At 41.6% G+C, this 19,307-nt stretch overlaps 1 protein-coding gene across 2 annotated transcripts; it reads left to right on the top strand.

Annotated features, from left to right (window-relative positions):
* Nucleotides 1-3,630: 3,630 nt before the first annotated feature.
* On the top strand, nucleotides 3,631-18,305 carry KLHL6 (kelch like family member 6). Of its 2 annotated transcripts, XM_077349358.1 has the most exons (8): nucleotides 3,716-3,957; nucleotides 4,835-4,976; nucleotides 5,091-5,256; nucleotides 8,813-9,262; nucleotides 10,795-11,032; nucleotides 11,360-11,562; nucleotides 12,970-13,183; nucleotides 15,750-18,305. In XM_077349358.1, coding segments are annotated over exons 2-8 (1,575 nt in total). In that variant the 5' UTR covers nucleotides 3,716-3,957; nucleotides 4,835-4,974; the 3' UTR covers nucleotides 16,052-18,305. The 2 variants fall into 2 exon arrangements, with proteins under 2 accessions (XP_077205472.1, XP_077205473.1); XM_077349357.1 differs by lacking the exon at nucleotides 4,835-4,976 and having other exon boundaries at nucleotides 3,631-3,957; nucleotides 15,750-18,304.
* The last annotated feature ends 1,002 nt before the right edge of the window (nucleotides 18,306-19,307 follow it).

The raw sequence follows: 19,307 nt of genomic DNA, 5'->3' as shown, positions 1-19,307 counted from the left end.
AAAACGTCTTGGGAGATGTAGTTCACGGGGCTCATGCAACGCAGCGTGTCAGATTCGTGCTAGTCTTGCCACAGGATCAGAAAAGCATATGGTGTTTTAGACGTACTACAGGACGTCTGTCTGGACAAGAGGGCAGAGAGAATCTTGTATGTATCCAGGAACAATGTAATCCTGTCAGATCCATTCACTTCTGAATTTGAGTCCAATGGCACCTTTAAGACCAACGAAGATTTATTCAAGGCGTGAGCTTTCGTGTGCATGCACACTTCCTCAGACAATGGAACAGGGATCATAACGGTACAGAAATAAGGTGGAAGTAAATTAGTAGCAAATTAGCAAATGTGATCATAACGCTCAAATATGATAATTGTTTGTTAGAAATGCAAATCAGTCCTTTGGATTCAATTGTCATTCACAAAAGATTGCAGCAATAAAAGTGTAAGGTTAGTGATTAATGGCAGATACTTTCCAAGTTGTGAAAAGAAGTAATTAAAAGCAACTTGTTGTTAGCCCCATACATCTCTACCGAAGCATGGAAGCAACCCCACAAGTGATAAGAAGTGCTGAGTTTGTTATTCTGTCCTGAGAACAGTTAGGTTCTAAATAGTTACATCACATAATAGTCTCATCCCAAACAAAATAAAAAGAAGGGATTGTAGGGAATGTGGATATAAGAGCTGAATGAAGTAAACATACATAGTGAGATAAGAAACTAATATCCTTCTTGAGTCCTGGGGATTCCATTGTTTTGAATGTTGTAATAACTTGTATTTCTGCAATCTCCCTTTCTAGTCTGTTCTTGACTTTTCTTTGCAATAGAATGCCACTGAGGTCCTTTTTTGAATGTCCTGGAAGGTTGAAATGTTCCTCTACTAGTTTCTCAGTCTTGTTTTTTTTTTAATGTCAGATATATTCTTTGATGGGGAATTTGACCTGTTTGTCCTGTGTAGAGAACATTGAGGCATTTTTGGCATTTAATGGCATATACAATATTAGTAGATCAGCAAGTGAATAAGCCTTTGATGGTGTAGTAGGTGATGTTGTTAGGTCCAGTGATAGTGTTATTGGAGTATGTGTGGCAGCAAAGTTGGCATCTGGGTTTATTGCAAGTTATGGTACCAGTATCTATGTTCAAGTTAGACGTTGCATTGTTCTGGGTGTTTAAGACTGGGAGGTTTAAGATTGTTTACGATTGGGAGGTTGTCTGTGGGCAAGAATAGGTTCCCCCCCCCCCGAACTTGGGAAAGAGAACTGTTTGGAATGCTGTATTCTGAAGAATGTTTCAGAATCACACGCTGTTCCATCATGACTGGAAAGCTTCAGTTTGTGGCCATGCAAAGGCTTCCCCATCTAGGAGGGGTCAAAAAAGTCAGCAGTTGTGCAAAACAGAACTCTCATCTTCTTCCATTGTTTCAGTTTCATTCATATTTCCCCCCTACTGTTAGAGCAATGGCAAAATGGAAGTTAAAAATACAACAGGAGTTGAATAAAATAGTACAACAGAAATGTGTAAAACCATGTTTGAAATTCAAATATAACATTTTATAATGAGTGATACCAGAAATTCATTATTCTTGTACTCTGAAGTTATTCCTAATAGAGCAGGTAAAAATCCAAGAAATGAAAATCAACCAACAAAGTAAACCAGTTCCCCCCTGAAACTTTAAAATTAAGATTATATTTATTTTGCATCTATATGTCCTCAAGGCACTAACTCAGGGATGATTCCATAAGACAAGTATCATCAGGTTTGGAATATGGATAGGAATACATCTCACAACATACCCAGTAATTACTTCAATGACCCCTTTACTTTGTGCTTAGAACAAATCATCTAGTCAACATTCATCTGCTCAGTGATCCATTATTAACCCTCCATCTTATGTAGGGTTTTCAAATGTCAGCAAATTTGTGTGATGGTCCCTGGAAAAGATGGAATTTGGAAGGGTCAGGTTCAAATTCCTACTTTGCCATCAAGGCTTGCTGAGTGACCTTGGCCCAGTCACTCCCCGACCCTCTGTTGTAAGAGTGAAGTGGAAAACAGGATAATAATGTAAGGAGCTTTGGGTCCCCACTGAGGGGAAAAAGTAGAATATAAATATCTAAATTAATAAACAAGTGTACAGATGTTGCATTTCCTGTCACTGGTTCATACTTTGCTCTTAGGAGGTTTGTTGTTTCGGACTTCAGAAACTCTATGTCTACAGTTGTTAACTGTTAACGAAGGATTATAGTATATATGTGTATGTGTAGCTGTCTATACACGTGTGTATATGCGTGCATGCAACCCCCCCCCCATAATCTCAACCTTAACCTCTACAAAATGGAGTTGTGGGATTTTGGATATGAGAAGCACGTCGGACCTCAACAAGGGCCAGAGCCTTCTCGGTCCTGGCCCCCACCTGGTGGAACGAGCTCCCTGAGGAGATCAGAGCCCTGACCGAACTTCCACAGTTCTGCAGGGCCTGCAAGAGGGAGCTCTTCCACCAGGCATTTGCTTGAGGCTGACCGACTCAGAGCACCTGCTGGTCCCCCCGGACGCCTGCCCATGACTCTTCCAAAGTTACTGTTAATTGTTATTATATTATAATTGTGGATTTGTAATCTTTTGATGTTTTTTGAAATTTGTTTTGATGTTATAGTCTGCATAATGTTTCATGTAAGTTATAATGTTCTGTGTAAATCGCCCAGAGCTGCAAAGAAATGGACGGTATAGAAATCTAAATAAATAAATAAATAAATAAATAAATAAATAAATAAATAAATAAATAAATAAATAAATTTTTGGACATATTTGAAAGTGCAGTCCAAAATTTGCAACATAGCAAGACTTCAATGAGATCAGGTGTAAATCACACCCCCTTACATTAACTATTAAAATTGTCTGTATACCTTGAAAATTCAGATATAGTGTCAATTATTTGTTACTACCAACATTTGAAAAATTACATTGTTAATATTCACTAACACTTTAAAGTAGAACTAAGGCAATTACCAGTTATGATATTGCAATGCATCAATTAACACAATAGTTGTTTATTTTCACTCCATACGTTCCTTAGAAAATGTTCTCAGTGCTTATAGTAAAAAAGCTTCATATATCCCCATGAAGCTTCTGAGGTTCTGATCTAATATATTTGGATAAACTTCTACTTAGTTATTTATCATAGGGCAGGTGTGCAATATAGCCAGGAGATCCTAAGATTGCCCTGCTGCCAGGCAGGGAGGTGGTTTGCCATTGCGTGCTCCCTGCGTCACGACCCTGGTATACCTTGGGTTGCCCTTCCAAGTGCTAGCCAGGGCCAACCCTGCTTAGCTTCTGATATCAGATGGGCTTGCCTGGGCTATCCACGTCAGGTGGATAAATCTCTGATGTTGCATTGGGGAAACAATTTTAGAGCAGTTTCAGAGAACTGTGGTATTATTTATAGTTGCCTTATTCATTGTCATCTTCTCTAGACACACTGAAACTGCTTGAAGTGTAGTTAATTTGAAAGAAAGCTACAACCCAACCGTTTATGATAACAGGATGAGAAAGTGCAAGGTTTCCTGTTATGTGTGTGTGACCGATGTAGATAAGTGGAGAGGCCAAAACAGGAAATCCTTCTTACTTCTGTAGAAGGACCTGTCTAAAGCTCAGGAACCATCTTAGATTGAAGTGTTTACGGCATGATGTGCTGCTGATCAAACCATGGGTGACATGGTGAAGAAGAATGTGGAGAAGGACGAGTCCCCTGCGGCTTTGGAAGATGAATGTTCCAGGAACATGGGGGAGCTTGTGGAATTCTCCAACAATGAGAGGGTTAAATTTGATGACACAGGCTTATCCATGTTGTTGCAAAGTGGGTTGGAGAACCTCCGGCTGGAAAACTCACTTACAGATGTTACCCTGTGTGTGGGCAAAATGAAATTCTCATGCCACCGTGTGGTCCTTGCAGCAGCAAGCAATTATTTTAGGTAAGGTGTTTTTAAAAATTACTATTTCAGCTGGAATTTCAAGGGCAAAGTGATAATTAGGTAAGTCATATGGGAATGCAATTTTTTTCACATGGATTTCTGTCTACTTATATGTTACCCTAGACCCATTGATGGGGGTTATAAGAAGCTTATAGCTAAACTTCAGTTCTTTTCAAGGTTATGGGAATATTAATGGTGAACCTTTTAATTTGGTTTCATGTGTAGAAGCTGGATGACTTTTAAAAAATTTAAACTGTTTAAATGTTGTAGACAATGTGCTGTGTAAATCTTCAACTGTCATTTGGCAGCTGCATGGGTTACCGATTGCGACTCAGATTAAGCTCAAGGTTCTGGTAATGACTTTTAAGGCCATTTGTGTTCTGGGCCTCACATACCTGTGGGGACCCACCTATTTCTTTATGCCCTCCACAGAGCTCTTTGCTTTGTGGGTGCAAACTTGTTGGTGATTCCTGGTCCGTAGGAAGTACGCCTGGCCCCGGCCTGTTGGAATGAGCTCCTGGGAGAGCTGAGGGCCTTGTTGGAGCTTTCTTAGTTCTGCAGGGCCTGCAAGACAGTTAAGATCTGCCCCCCAAAGGGGCACGAATGACTGCCCACCCCTTTTGATCTGTTCTCCTGAGGCACGAGGTTATTGGGAGTCCATTGAGTGGGTGGGGGTAATTCTTTCTCCGTCAGGGTTTTGTTTTATGGGAACTGTTTTGTTTTATGGGAAGTTTTATTGTGGGGATTTTATGTCTTACTCACTAGGAGCCAGCTTCTATGGGAGTGGTGGGCTATACATTCAATAAATAAGTAAATAAGCATTTTATATTTATCTGCCTATGATTATGCACCTAAATTTGTATCATCTTCTATACAGATTAAGCTGATGAAACATGATATATACATCTACCCATAGGAAGTAGTATGACACACCAGAATTTTAAATTTTGAATGGGGCACTTTAAATTTCAGAACATCATTTTTCTTCAATGAATTTTTCACAGGTTCATCACTAAAATGTGTGTATATATTAAAAGTTCTGTCACTCAATTAAAAAAATATTTCAGTTAGAAAGCAATCCTAAGCAGGTTTAAAAATGACTGGTCTTTCTTTGTTTTACTCTCCCCCACCAGGGCAATGTTTTGCAATGATCTAAAAGAAAAGCACGAGGAGAAGATAGTAATTAAAGGAGTCGATGCAGAGACAATGCAGATTCTCTTGGATTACACTTACACAAGCAAAGTGCTGATCACAAAGGAAAATGTGCAGAAAGTCTTGGAAGCCGCCAGCCTTTTCCAAGTTAGTAATGAATACTTCCAGTGCATGCAAAATGCAAATATCATCAGGCATGAATTCACTGGAGTGCTTAGCCATCCCACCATAATACTATAAATTAAGTAGAGGTTCATGGCCAAGATTTTCTGAAACTGAAAGGCCATTTTATCTTGAAATGACCCATTCTGTGCTTCCCCAAGGCTCCATCAGATTCAGTTCAATGGTTCAGTTCACAAATTATGCATTTAATGGAATCCTTCCTGAGCATGTTTTCTCAAAGGGAACTCCCACTGCCTTTGGAGGGGCAAGTGAAGATTTGTAGCTCCAAATATTGTTTTTTGTACATATACACACCCAGCATAATTTGAATGCAAATCTGCATTGACTGGAATGTACATTTGTTTTCAAATTTCTGTCTTGTATTAAAAAAAAATCATAATGATACAAGTGATTTACACAACAGCAGTGAATGCTGTTACTTTTCCTTACTGATGATGGAAGGGAGTAAACTCCAGTGGTTTCAAAGGGTCGTGTTCCCAAAGCAGTGTGCCGGGGACTGCAGCCGCTATTTACCTCTGTTAAAAAAGGTACACATATTGCATTTGGGGGTTATTTCTACCTGAGGAAAGCATCCATACACTAAGCTGCCATTTGAGATGTTTTGCATAAAGTTTGCCTACTATAGAAAATAGACTAATTGGGTGAAAATTTTCAGGAAGGTTTGGATTACCTTTTAAAAAAATTGGGATGATTGAATTGAGCCATGAATCTGGAATTATTCCAAAATGATCTATGAGAGTAAACAGGTTGGCAAGGGGGAGGGACCACCAGGAAGATAAAGTTTTCAGGATCTCAGCAGGAAGGCCATCTGGTCCAGGGGATTTTCATACTTTTAATTCATCAATTAACTCTAAGATTTCATTGGAACTTACCGGAGGCCAGCTGGGGATATTAGATGGTACTGTATCTGAGTTCTTAGTTAGGGCTGTGGCTGGAACATTAAAGATAGCACAATAATGGTCAGTCCAGATTTGGGGTGAGATATTAGAAGAGGCGCAATCAGAGCCAAACTGACCAGCAATCGAATGCCAAAACATATTGCCATTTTTAGATTTTAGGGCTAATAACAGGTGTTCTCATCTATTTTTTTAAAAATACCATTTTTTATCTTAGTAATGACTTGAAAAGACTTTTTCTGTGCAAAATAATATTTCAAGGTTATTTCTATCTTAAACCAAATTCCAATTTATCCTAGGGTCCTACACAATGGTTTTTGTTTGCGATGTCAGAAATCATGTATCACAGTACTAAAATATCCAGAGCTTGATGCACTCTTCTCTTTTTACAAATTCAGTAACTACAGCACTGTGGCTCTTTTACTAAGCTATATTATTTGAAAATTTGGAACAACAAAAACTATGGTTTGAACAGGGGTGCTAGCTTTGATAGGAGATCTCCTGATACCTACTGGATATTCTCACCCCCTTGTGTTAGATAGATTTGGGTTAGAATCACTACCACAATGGCAAAATGCATAGCTTTCTTGGGTTTTTTTGCGTATGTATTTATTCAGCATGCATTTTATTTACAGAAAGCTGACTTTCAGTGATAAATGGATGTACTATGGGGACATAATTTGCTAATAAAGTCTTAAGAGGAAAAAGTTCTAGAGCCACTTTCCTCTGCATTCTGCCCCAAAAGTACAACCAGGGTAGGCAATAAACCCTTCTTGTATTTCCAGAATGTGAATATTTTCCCTCCAGAGAAGAAGGCCATATGGAAAAAAAATGTTCTCTTCCCTTTTTGCTAAGAGAGCCAGTTTGGTGTAGTGGTTAGGAGTGCGGACTTCTAATCTGGTATGCCGGGTTCGATTCTGTGCTCCCCCACATGCAGCCAGCTGGGTGACCTTGGGCTCGCCCCAGCACTGATAAAACTGTTCTGACCGAGCAGTGATATCAGGGCTCTCTCAGCCTCACCCACCCCACAGGGTGTCTGTTGTGGGGAGAGGAATGGGAAGGCGACTGTAAGCCACTTTGAGCCTCCTTCGGGTAGGGAAAAGCGGCATATAAGAACGAACTCTTCTTCTTCTTCTTCTTCTTCTAACCAACAGGACATTCAGAAAAACTGCATTTCCTACAGGTGTGCCAACTTTGGGTTGGAAATTCTTAGAAATTTGAGGTGAAACCTGTGAAAGGTAGAGTTTGGGGAAGGGAGAGACCTCAGTGGAGTATAATGTGACAGAGTCTACCCTCAGTAGCCATTTTGCTCCAGGGGAATTTGATCTCTGTGGTCTGAAGACTAGTTATAATTCAGGAGATTTCCAGGCCCCACCTAAAGATTGGAATCCCTATCATTGGAGCAAGGATCCCTTGAGACTTATAACATCTTTGTAAACGTCTTGTGTTTATAGGCTAAGTAGATATGGTCATAATGAAGCACTGGTAACCACACTAGCTGGTCCTTCTCAAGCTGCTTGTGCCATACAATCAAACTCCCACCTTTTCTCCAAACATTCATAGTTTTTAAGGAAAGTTCAACAGTGTAAGCAAATTGTAGCAAGAAAATTGCTATAATCACTTCCATTAACCAATAGTTCTCATGCAACAGGGTTGCATGGTAATTATAGCAGGGTCATTATGAATAAGAGCAGAAAGGAGAAAGTTTACAGTGGAACTGATGCATCTGATGTTAAAGATATATATAGACTACTGATGGGTGAGCTTCATTTCTCTAAACATTTGGCCGTTAAAAACAGGAACCATGGTTTATAGTCAAGCCTGTAAACTTTCAGTTTTGGTAAGCACCTGAAATGTGTCAACAGGACAGGGGTTTGAGCAGGCAACTCTGCTAAGCACTTAAATTTATTTAAGCTTTCAAAGTGGCATTTCTAGTTTTTCACTTCTCCCTTTTAGTTTTAATTATTTCCCCCCCCATGTTATATATATCAGATTCGGAGGATGTGTGCAGTTAAAACAACAACAATAAATGCAATATGATGTGCTTCATCAACATTTAGAGAGCAACTTCTGTTTTAGTCCCCAGCAGCAGAAGCATTTGCATTTCAATCTGATCTGTGAAGACAAAAGCCCTAACTTGTACTGTTATTTATTTATTTGATTTATTTATTTGACTTTTATACTGCCCTCCCAAGAAGCTGTCTCAGGGCAGTGTACAATAATTAAAATAGGAATAAAATGGGAGGTCGGTTAAAAGTAGCAGCAGCAGCACAACCCATATACAGAATATTCATTGACATTCTCTCAAAGACCAGGCTACAACCTGGGGCTTCTCTTATTGTGGCATAAGAGCTATCTACAGAAGTAGTCCTTACAATCCTAGGAATCTAATAGAAAAGCATTTCTTGGTCTGCAGGATCCCCTACTAATTGATATTGGAAGTTTCAAGGAAAGAGGTTATGGTCTCTCCTGCACACCACATTGGGTACCTATGAAGATATGATTCAATCCTGTTTTTAAACACTTCAGCTAGTGCCACTGTTTCCTTCACGAACCACTGAATACATTAACTAACATAGAAGCATTTGCATAGTAATATGACATGTTTCTTCTTATGTTTGTAGTTTTTGAGGATGGTAGAAGCTTGTTCGAACTTCCTTAATGACGCTCTCCATCCAGAAAACTGTGTTGGTATTTTAAGACTGGCTGATGCTCATTCCCTGGATAACTTGAAGCAGCAGGTCAAGAAGTACATCATCCAGAATTTCCCTCAAGTACTGAACTGTGACGAATTCTTAGAGTTGCCCTTGGATGTCCTATACCATGTGCTAAAGAGCGATGACCTCTGTGTCACAGAGGAAGCGGAAGTGTTTGAAACAGTTATAAACTGGGTCCGTTACAAATTGCTGGAAAGGCTTCCTTTCCTGCCCCATATCCTTGAGAGTGTCCGCTTGCCCCTTCTGGATCCTTGGTATTTTGTAGAGACTGTAGAGGCAGATCCACTCATCAGACAGTGCCCTGATGTTTTCCCATTGCTTCAAGAAGCCAGGATGTACCACCTCTCAGGGAATGAGGTGAGTAAAAGAGTTAGTAACTTCAGACTAGTAAATTTCTGAGTGGTGGGAATCATCTGGTGCTATTACCACATTGACTTGCAGGAGGGCACCTTGGGCATGTACTCATTTCTGTTGGCTTAAACAAGGCCGCGACTTTATTATTACTCCACAGGAGTGTTGGCGCAGCATGGGAGAGGGAGCCTGATTGTAGTTGGCTGACCACAAGAATCCAGACACCAGACACCAGACATCCAGACACCTGAGGCCCACCCAGTTTCCCCACTGAGAATGTGGGTCTCCTTGCCACTGGGATCCCGTCCTGGGGACCACCCAGTTCCTCCATCAGTAACAAGGGTTCCCTTGCCACAGGATTCCCACCGTAGGGAGGTGTCCACCTGGGGTACCAAGAGGAAGCGCAGACTTTCGGTGGCTCCATCCCAGGCCAACTGGCACTGTAAACCCTGGGGTGCCAAGGACAGTTGCCCACCTCCCTTGGTCCCACCCCAGGCTACCTGGGACTGTGAGCCCCATGCCTCCCCTGCTGGGTTGGCCCCGCTCACAGACCTGCCACTTCATAAGGAAATCCCTAAATTTGGGAGTCTGATGTGCAGACCGAACTCCCCCCAAACAGGCTCCGTCCCATGCTAAAACCGCCAGCTGTGACAAAATGCAATTCAAACATTTGACAGTGGCCATTCAGACATAAACAATATTAACCAACGTAACAGGGTGGGTGGGAGGGAAGATGTTCTGGTGGCAGGTCTGGCACTGGAGGATTGGGCCCCTCTCATGTGGTGCCTTTTAAGGCACCCTGGGCACACCCCTCCTTTCCAATGCTGCGGGCATGCCGTGTCATTGCTGTGCCTGCCCTACATGTTGCCAGGACTCATCTCCCAACATGTGTTCCTGCCACCCGCTCTTCCGCAGCATCAGTAGTGGCTGCAGGTAAATCTTCGCCTCTTTTCATTACCTCAGCCTGTATGGCCCAGGTTGGAGGCAGCTGCTTTATAGTATACTTCCTGGCTAGGTTTTATTGTACTTTTATTGTACTTTCAGTCAGCTGCTCCCAGAGGCTTTTGCTGGATTCCTTCATGCACGTGTACCTCACCAGCTGAGCTTCTTAAAGATGTAATGGTGCAGAAGAGATTGGGCCAGCAGTTCTGTTCATGAGCAGACAGCTGAGCTGGCACACATTCTGGAGATGGTGGCCCTATGTTCTGCATTCAACCCTTCATGGTGCCTGACAAGATGGACCAATTATTTGCCTCTACACAAGGCAAAAAGCAGTAGTCTCCAGAACACTTTTTTAAAAAAGTGATGGACTGTGTTTTTGTTCTAAAAAGTTGATAGAGCTAGGAAACTCTGTGCTATGGATAAATGTTTTGAAATAGGTACATTTCTTTGAAAACATGATTCTTTAAAAAATAGCTGGAAAGGATGAAATAAGCAGAGCTTGATGGGATCAGAGCTACAGTACAGGGAGAAAAGTTAGATTTTTGTGCTGGTAATGCTGAAGTGTAAGGGTACCTTTAATTTTTGCTTTTATGTAGATAATTTCAGAAAGAACAAAGCCTAGGATGCACGAATTCCAGTCAGAAGTGTTTATGATCATAGGTGGATGCACAAAGGATGAAAAATTTGTAGCTGAAGTTACTTGCCTTGATCCCTTGAGGCGCAGCCGTTTGGAAGTGGCAAAACTGCCCAACATGGAACAAGAAACGGAGACTGAGACTAAAAGATGGGTGGAGTTTGCATGTATTACCTTAAGAAATGAAGTTTATATATCAGGTAAGAGTTGTGATCATTTTCTGTAGAGATAAATGAGCCAGGAGAAATAGTTGCAGTATATCTCAGGAATTGCATATTTTGGCTTAGTTTGAAGTCCTCCAATGCTTTCCATTAACAAGAACTTCTGTTCATTATCTAGGCAATGATGAAGAAGTGTATTTATGAAAAGTTAATGACAAAATTGTCAGGATTCCAATAAGATCTCATTAGTCACACCCAAATGCTCTAGGAGAGGTATACTGAGTGATGATGATTTTGTTGTAACCAGAAATAGTCCTTAGAAAAAATCTGAAAGGCTGACATCAGTTTTCCTTCCATTCATTGCAGGGGGGAAAGAAACACAGCATGAAGTATGGAAGTATAATTCTTCCATCAACAAGTGGATACAAATTGAATATTTGAATGTTGGAAGGTGGAGACACAAAATGGCCGTGCTGAATGGCAAAGTATTGGTGATCGGTGGCTTTGATGGCATACAAAGGATCAACAGTGTAGAAACATATGATTCTTTTCACAACTGCTGGTCAGAGGTAAAGAACGGATATACTTACAATAACGGAGAAACAAGGAATCAGTTAACGTAAGGACACCACATGCTAATAATCATGGCATTAATACACAACATTTTTGCATTCCCAGAATATATTATACAAATGCAAAATTAACAAGATGATGCATATTTTAAAGAGGCATTTACTTCCTATCTGGCTTTAGCTATCATTATACAGGCATGCATAGAATACAAGAGAGGCCTTACAATGCTTTGAATGCCATGTGAAAAAATGTGTAGATATTTATTTTTGTTCATTTATTAATTGCTTCCCCACTGAAATGGTGCTTAAAGCAATATAAAAATTTAACTCTGTTTCCTCCCCTTCCGGTTTGTTAAAAATCTAATTCCACCATCAATATTTCATACAAAATTACAGATCTATATTAACATTTTGTAATGAGCATTTAGTCATAAATATACTTGCAAAAGTACTAAGTACTAAGCTTATTAGTACAAAGTACTAAGATTATTGAATGTGGTCCTTCCCTATAAGGCACATGACAACATTTTAAGAGTTTTTCAGGCTTATTCCACAACAGTTTCAGGAAAACCAGATTGGATTTGGATGTTATAGTGACTTCACATAATAAAATAAGCATAGTTCAGTGCCAACATCACTTTGTGTCACATTATGCTTTCCCCAAGCACAAATGTAGCCCTAATTTATGAAGGTAGTGTAGCACTAATTTATGAAACTAAGAACACAGTGTGCTGCTTCCCTCTCACTTTCAATAGCCAGGGTTCCACTGGTGAAAAGACTGAGATGAAAATACTGAAAAAAAATTAGAACAGGATATGTACATGCTAGAAAACTAGCACATCACTTGCTTTCCCAAGAAACTCACTTTTCATTTGATGTCTCTCCCTCACTTAAGGGAACTCTTCCAGGTTTCTATTTTAAGTCTTCATCCTTTTCCTTTTGTTCCCTTTTCATTTAATTCACGTATGTAACATCACTGCTGGTTCTAGGGTTGCCAGTTCTGAATTGGGAAATACCTGGAGACTTTGGGGGTAGAACTGGGAGTAGGTAGAATTTGGGATGGGGAGGGACCTCAGTGGAGTATAATGCTTTGTAGTCCACCTTCCAAAGTAGCCATTTTCTCCTGGGGAACTGATCTCTATTGCCTGGAGGTGAGCTATACAATCCCTGGTTAGTTGTATACTGACAATGTTCACCTCTGTTTTCACTCTGGTCTAGGCTTCTGTCTGTCATATCCTCCTATAAGGTACACCACCAGTGCAAATCTATCTCAGCTCTGATCTCAACTGTATAATTTACATTTCTTGTTTGCCACCATTCTCTCCATTTGTCCTTTAAAAAGAATAATATGCATCTAAGAGAGTGATCTTGAATGGTTTTGCTTTGGTTGGAATGATAATGTAGGCAGAGCCCCTCATGATCAACGTAAGCTCCTTTGGGGCAGCCAGCTACAAGAAGAAGCTCTACGTGATTGGTGGAGGACCCAATGGGAAGCTTGCTACTGACAAAACACAGTGTTACGACCCTACAACAAACAATTGGGCCTTAAAATCACCCATGCCTGTCGAAGCAAAATGTATCAATGCCACAAGTTTCCATGACCACATCTATGTTGTTGGTAGGTACAACATCAATGCACTTTTCTCAGAAATTAATTTTGTTCATTTTAATTGCCTTGGGACATTCTGCTAAGGATTCTGATTTGAAAGTCAACCCAGTTTAAATGTTCTTATTTTAAAGTATACACTGCCAAAGACCTAAATGAGGTGAATTGTTATAACTCCAGTTTGCATACAATATTACAGTTACAGCTGGTGATGACAATCAGAAATAGTGGTGATAAATGAGTTTCCTCAGAGGGGTATGAAATATATGCTGGATCAAATTATTTCCTTCCATTAAGTGAGGAATATGTCATTGAAGGAAAGTTCATTTTGATATTGTGGAAATTTAGCTAGAAACTCCAGACTCCCCAAATAACTGATCCCAGCCTTGTGAAGGAATTCAGCAGGTTTATTTACACATTATATAGCTTGGGCTTAGAGACCCTTACTACAACAGCTCCAGTGGCAATGTAATAACAGATGTTCCACCCAGCCACCACCAGGAAGCAAATGGCCTCTCCTAAAAATATTTACTTTTTCATTATTAACAGTTTCATTTTTATAATTGATCATACCTTCCATTGGATGGAAGTCTCCACCACAAGATGGCTCTTTTAGGGAAAGAGAACCACTAAATCTGACCCAATGCTATTAATTAACTACATGTTATGAAACCAATTAATACTTGGTCATGTATATATGGCAGTAAATATCCAAAGTCCATAAATTATGATTCTAGGTATATTTTGTGAATTTTAGAATATATATGTTTTGGTGCTTTCAGACTCTCACAAGAGATTGTTCATGGGATTAACATTTAGGTGACAAGCAATATTTGGGGCCATTCTGCACCTGATTTAAAAAGTGAGAGTCTTACCCTTTGCAAATGCCAAATTTTTGGTGTTTTGCATGACATCATAAACATCCAGCATTACAGCAGCAAACCGGCAGCTACATCCTCCATTTTAAAGCGCTTGTAGGGGAATCCACAAAACTGGATTCCCCCTGCCATGTAGCACTAGCAGGATGAGAGCAGCCAACAAGACATTCGCACAAGGCACATGCATTACCAAAGTGGCTGAAGTAGCAAGATTTCCAGCTCCAGTGCCCACCCTCAAGCCTGCCTTCTTCTCTTCTCACCCAGAACGGGGCTTTCTTTAAAAAAAAACGCATGGAACAATGAATAGGCACACAATAGCCCAGGCAGAGCACAAAATAAACTTTCCCCCACCAATTTGCCTATAAAGCATTCCTCTTCCCTGCCAAAAAACCCCAAACGAATGGCCCCCTCCCAATTTTTTTAAAACCTTCAATGTTCCGGATTGCAAGAGGGCTTGCAGTGAAAGGAGTCCTATGCATCCATGAATAAATTAGTGGGCATCACAGTCCCTTTAAAGGAGGCAGAAAGGTGATTGGCCACCTGTCTTGATTGACAGGCGGAAGAGAGGAGCGTGTCTAGTGCGTTTCCCTCTTCTGCTATTTCAAGCAGGCATGCGAAATGGCAGGAAGCACTAGACAGCAGCAGAGGAGCCAGCAGGTGAGGAATTCCGGGAGGTGCATTTTTTTTTTTTAGTGTTATGCCATTGCGCTGGCCTAACGCTATTTTTTTTGTGTGCAGAATGGTCCTTGATTTTCAGGTGTTCGCAAAATTTGTTTATGGTTAGCAGGCACATTATGATGTCAGCCTCTATCACAATTAGGGAATTGACTATCAACTGAAGGTGCCATCAAGACTGAGTTGTTGTTATTGTCAGAAATAACAATAAAAACAAAAATAAAAAGATCATGTGATTGGGCTGATGCCTTGTGGCCTACTGCTGCCTTTATGTCCTGGGTCAGGTGTCCAGCACGTGGAAAGGTCCCACAATACAGCAGAAGGCTGAAATGGTGTGTGAGAGTCCAAGTATCCTTTTGATGTTTATGAGGTGAGCATTTTATACTAGGCTTTGCCATAGTTATGCTAGGCTCTGCCATTTATTATATGGTTTTATTTTTATGTTATTTATTTTTCAGAGATTTATATCCCGCCACACCAGGACAGCTTATGGCGGGTTACAATTAGGGCTGTGTGGTCCAGCGTAGTTCGGTCACTTTGATGATCTTCAGAGCCTGAGGCAGCCAGTGCTGCGGCGTGGAGGGGCTGCGCCGCCGGTACAGCTGCATGCCAGTACAGAGCTCTGCGCCTGTATGCAGGCCCTGGGTTGCATGCCACCACTGGTGCCGCCCCTCCCTTCGCACCATGGTGCTGGCTGCCTTGGGCTTTGACGATGGCTGAAGTGGCTGAACCACACCGGAGCGCGCACCCCTAGTCACAATAACACAATAAAATCCCCAATAAACCCAATATTATATATTGTAGTAAGCCACCCTGAAGTGACTGGCTCAGCAGGGGCAGCATATACATACAAATATAAATAAAACCATCCCCTCAATAAATAATGTTTAAACCTATCTCTTGGCTGTGCTGTTCAGAATAAGAATAACAGAAGGTAGGAAATGTAACAAGAACACATTGGACTGAGTCTTTGTGTTTCTAAAGGAACTAGCTGGAAGGAACAATCTGTTCTCCTTGCATTCTAGGTGGGGCCATGAGGGCACTCTACTCTTATAGCCCACTCACGGACACGTGGTGCCTGGTGACTCAGTTAAACCATGAACGAGCAAGCTGTGGAATTGCCCCTTGCAACAACAAGCTGTTCATCACAGGAGGCCGAGATGAGAAGAACGAAGTTATTGCTACAGTGTTATGTTGGGATGCAGGGACTCAGAAGTTAACTGAGGAATGTGTCCTCCCCCGTGGAGTCTCTCATCATGGAAGTGTCACCCTCCGGAAGTCCTATACCTACATCCGCAAGATGGTGCCTGGGGCAGTCTCCGTTTGACCTGGACAGAAGACTCGGGAGAAGGATGACAAGTGATAATGAAATACCTCATTATTCCCCCCGACATTTTGAATAGGCTGACTGAGGTTAAACCGCTAGGCATGACATTTCTTGAGATAAATACATGAATTTGTTTTCCCACTGTATGGCACAGATTTTAAATTATCTTAATATCTGGATAAACTGGGCTATTTATTGACCTGCAGTATCACTCAGTGAGTATTTCAAAGGCATGAAATGGCTCTGTAAAACTGAGCAATATGAGTTTTGTTGCTGTAGATGCCAATTTGAGTATGTGTCCTTTTAAAGTACCCTTTTCATTTTGCATCGGCAGAAACATCAGTTACCTCAAATGATGTTCACTGAGACCAAAGAGGAAACAAAGAGATTCTCTTTTTTCATAGAAATACAGTTAAGTGAATTGGAGTTTCGGAGACACCAACAGAGGGAAGCAATGGGCCCAGGAGACAAGAAAGCAGAGGGGCAGGGAATAAGGTGGCAATGAAAGAATGGAGCAGAGGAGGAGGAGGCAGGAGTTGGCAGACGGGCCTGAAATCAACTGTTGAGCCAGTTCACACCTCCCTCCCCAGTCAAGACATTGGCTGAGCTGCTCGACGGTCACAGAGAGTTGTGAACGAAACCTTGCAGGGCTCTCGGGGCCATCTCCTATTTCCATCTTCTGCTGTTAGTAGAGGAGTTTGGATGGTGATACATCAAGAAAGCACATCATTCATGCTCTCTTCAACACTCCCAAGCCCCATCATCAAATAGTATGATATGGGGAGAGCCCTATTGGTATCCATAATGATTGGGGCAAGGATACTGGCTCCCCTTCCACCAGTGCATCGCCACCTTCTTAGACCGTTTATGTGCTGGAGGTTTCATGCTGCAGGCTGGAGTTTTAGTCGTGGCAGGTTGTCCCACTTCTTCCTGCACCCACATGGGGGAGCCTTTGGCCCGGTGCACCTCATCCACCCCCAATTTGTGCTCCTGCACGAGAGCTGGGGCAGTGAAGTTCCCAGTGCGTAAAAGGTCTTAATGGTGCATTTAATCTAATGCTCTTGCCAGTGGACTTGTCTGTGGAGATGACTGGACAAGCAGCCGTAACATTATAGTTTAAGGTGCCTGGTGTTTTTTGCTGTGCAAAAAAAGAGAGTAAGCAGTGGATGCAATTAAGTACTATGAAAAAAGGGCATGATTAATAAAGCGACAGGGTAGTCAAACTGCGGCTTTCCAGATGTCCATGGAGGGCCGCATCTGGAGGGCCACAGTTTGACTACCCCTTGATGTAACAAAGCAACGGCTCGATTTATGTTAGGCAATAGATATTAATATAATTTAATTTATTTCCTCTATTTGTAGTCCACCTTTCTTGCTGAGACACAGTGACCCATTATGCACGGGGGGAATAACGCACATTCGGGGTGGAATGGCGGCAACTAAAATCACTGATAACGCACGGTGCTGGCTGCATCCGGCCGCAGCTTCGGTGCATGCTGCTGAAAAAGCCGCGTTAGCGAAACGCGGAAGAAAGCGCAGCTTCCGGGTGACCGGGGCGCAACCAGAAACGGTGCCGGGGTCACCACGTGCATAATCGGTTACTCTGGGTTTTGCCACCGTCGCTCCCCGTCCCATGCATAACCGTGTCTTCCCCCTCCGCGTTTTCCATGTGACCTGAAATCGCCGTTTCGGCGGCCGTGCATAATGGGCCAGTGTAAGTCAAATACAATCAACAGCCACCTGGAACAAGGCATAAAGTACTAAGGACAATTATAATTGAACTATGCAGAAAATGTGGCTACGCAAGTTTAAAAACAAAGTAATGAACAGAATAACACATAGCGAAGAGATAAACGTCATATACACAATGGTAGAGTTCACAGTCCTCCTTCCTTTATAAAAGTGCCTTTGTGAGCGGTTGTGTATCTTGGAATTCTGTTTCATATTCACCCTTAGGCATTTCAACACCACAATCAAGTAACGGCCAGAAACCTGCATCTCATCACCGGACTGGCACTGTTATTACCTGCTCTAAGCTAATCGGGAAGGGCAGGCTAGAAAATAAAGTTGTTGTTGTTGTTATTATTATTGTTGTTGTTAATGTTTCCTCATTAGGTGGCAAGACACAAAGAGTCCCCGCCCACCATGTATTAGGATTTTTCCCCTTCAACTCCCAATGTAGCCCAGTAGGTGGCACTGTTATACTGTTTTTAGATTAATCATTCTGGGAACAAAGGAAAAACAATCCCTTGAAAAAGACGGGGGGGGGGGGGGGGGGAGTGCTGTTGCAATAAAATTTCCAAGAAAAGTAGGAATGATTTGTTGGGCTGACTGAGGACACAGATAGATGGCTATCTAATTACAGCTCTGGGGCTGAAGACACAGATAGACGAGATGTGGGAAATCTGTGATCACTTCTCCAAATGTCTTAAATTTTCTTCCAAAAAATCAGCTATGGGGAGATTTGGATGGGGTGAAAGCATTGGAGTGATGGTGGCCATCCAAAGTTATTTTTATCCTCTCCAAACAGCTCGTAGCTTCACACATCCCATATCTCCTGCCGGTGTCTCATCTAGTTGCACTCTTATGGCCTGGCTATCATCCATACAGTTGAGAAACCCAGGACAAACACATGTAGACAAGACGTAATATTTTTCACACGAGCACACCAACTGCATGAAAAGGGCTGAGAAGAGCTTTAAGTGGCTTGAGTGAATTAAGAACTAGTTTCTCTTATTCAAATTACACTGGGTCATTTATTCATTAAAAAAAAAACCCCAAACACTTATCATAGAGACTTTGGTCTTCTTGTCATCTCAGCAGGGTTTACTATGCAAGGAACTCATTGCCATCTATTTTTGAAGCTGCTTTTCCCAGGAACAACAGTACAATGTCATGTGAGGGTGCTGTTTTGGGGTGGTAAGGTAGGAGAAAATTTAGGACAATGTGCAATTACACACTTCTTATCATAGACAGGGGTAGTCCAATCGCCCCACAGTCATGTCAAGGGCATGCTCACAGAAGTGGGAAGGCACCCACTGTGATCTCCTTGTGCTTGGAACTATTGCTATACCAGGCAAACTAACATCATGTCATGGACTGCTACACTAACATAGCTATCCTAAGCAGAGATGCACCCTTCAGAGTTCAATGAAGTCAATGGGTATAACTGCTTAGGATAGCACTGTTAAATCTGTATTGGAGGCTGCTGCAACAAGGAGAACATCCCCATTGTGGACACATTGCCACTGTGACT

Source organism: Paroedura picta, chromosome 8 (genome assembly GCF_049243985.1).
Source record: "Paroedura picta isolate Pp20150507F chromosome 8, Ppicta_v3.0, whole genome shotgun sequence".
Classification (NCBI taxonomy): domain Eukaryota; kingdom Metazoa; phylum Chordata; class Lepidosauria; order Squamata; family Gekkonidae; genus Paroedura; species Paroedura picta.
This window is presented reverse-complemented; position numbering and strand designations above follow the sequence as displayed.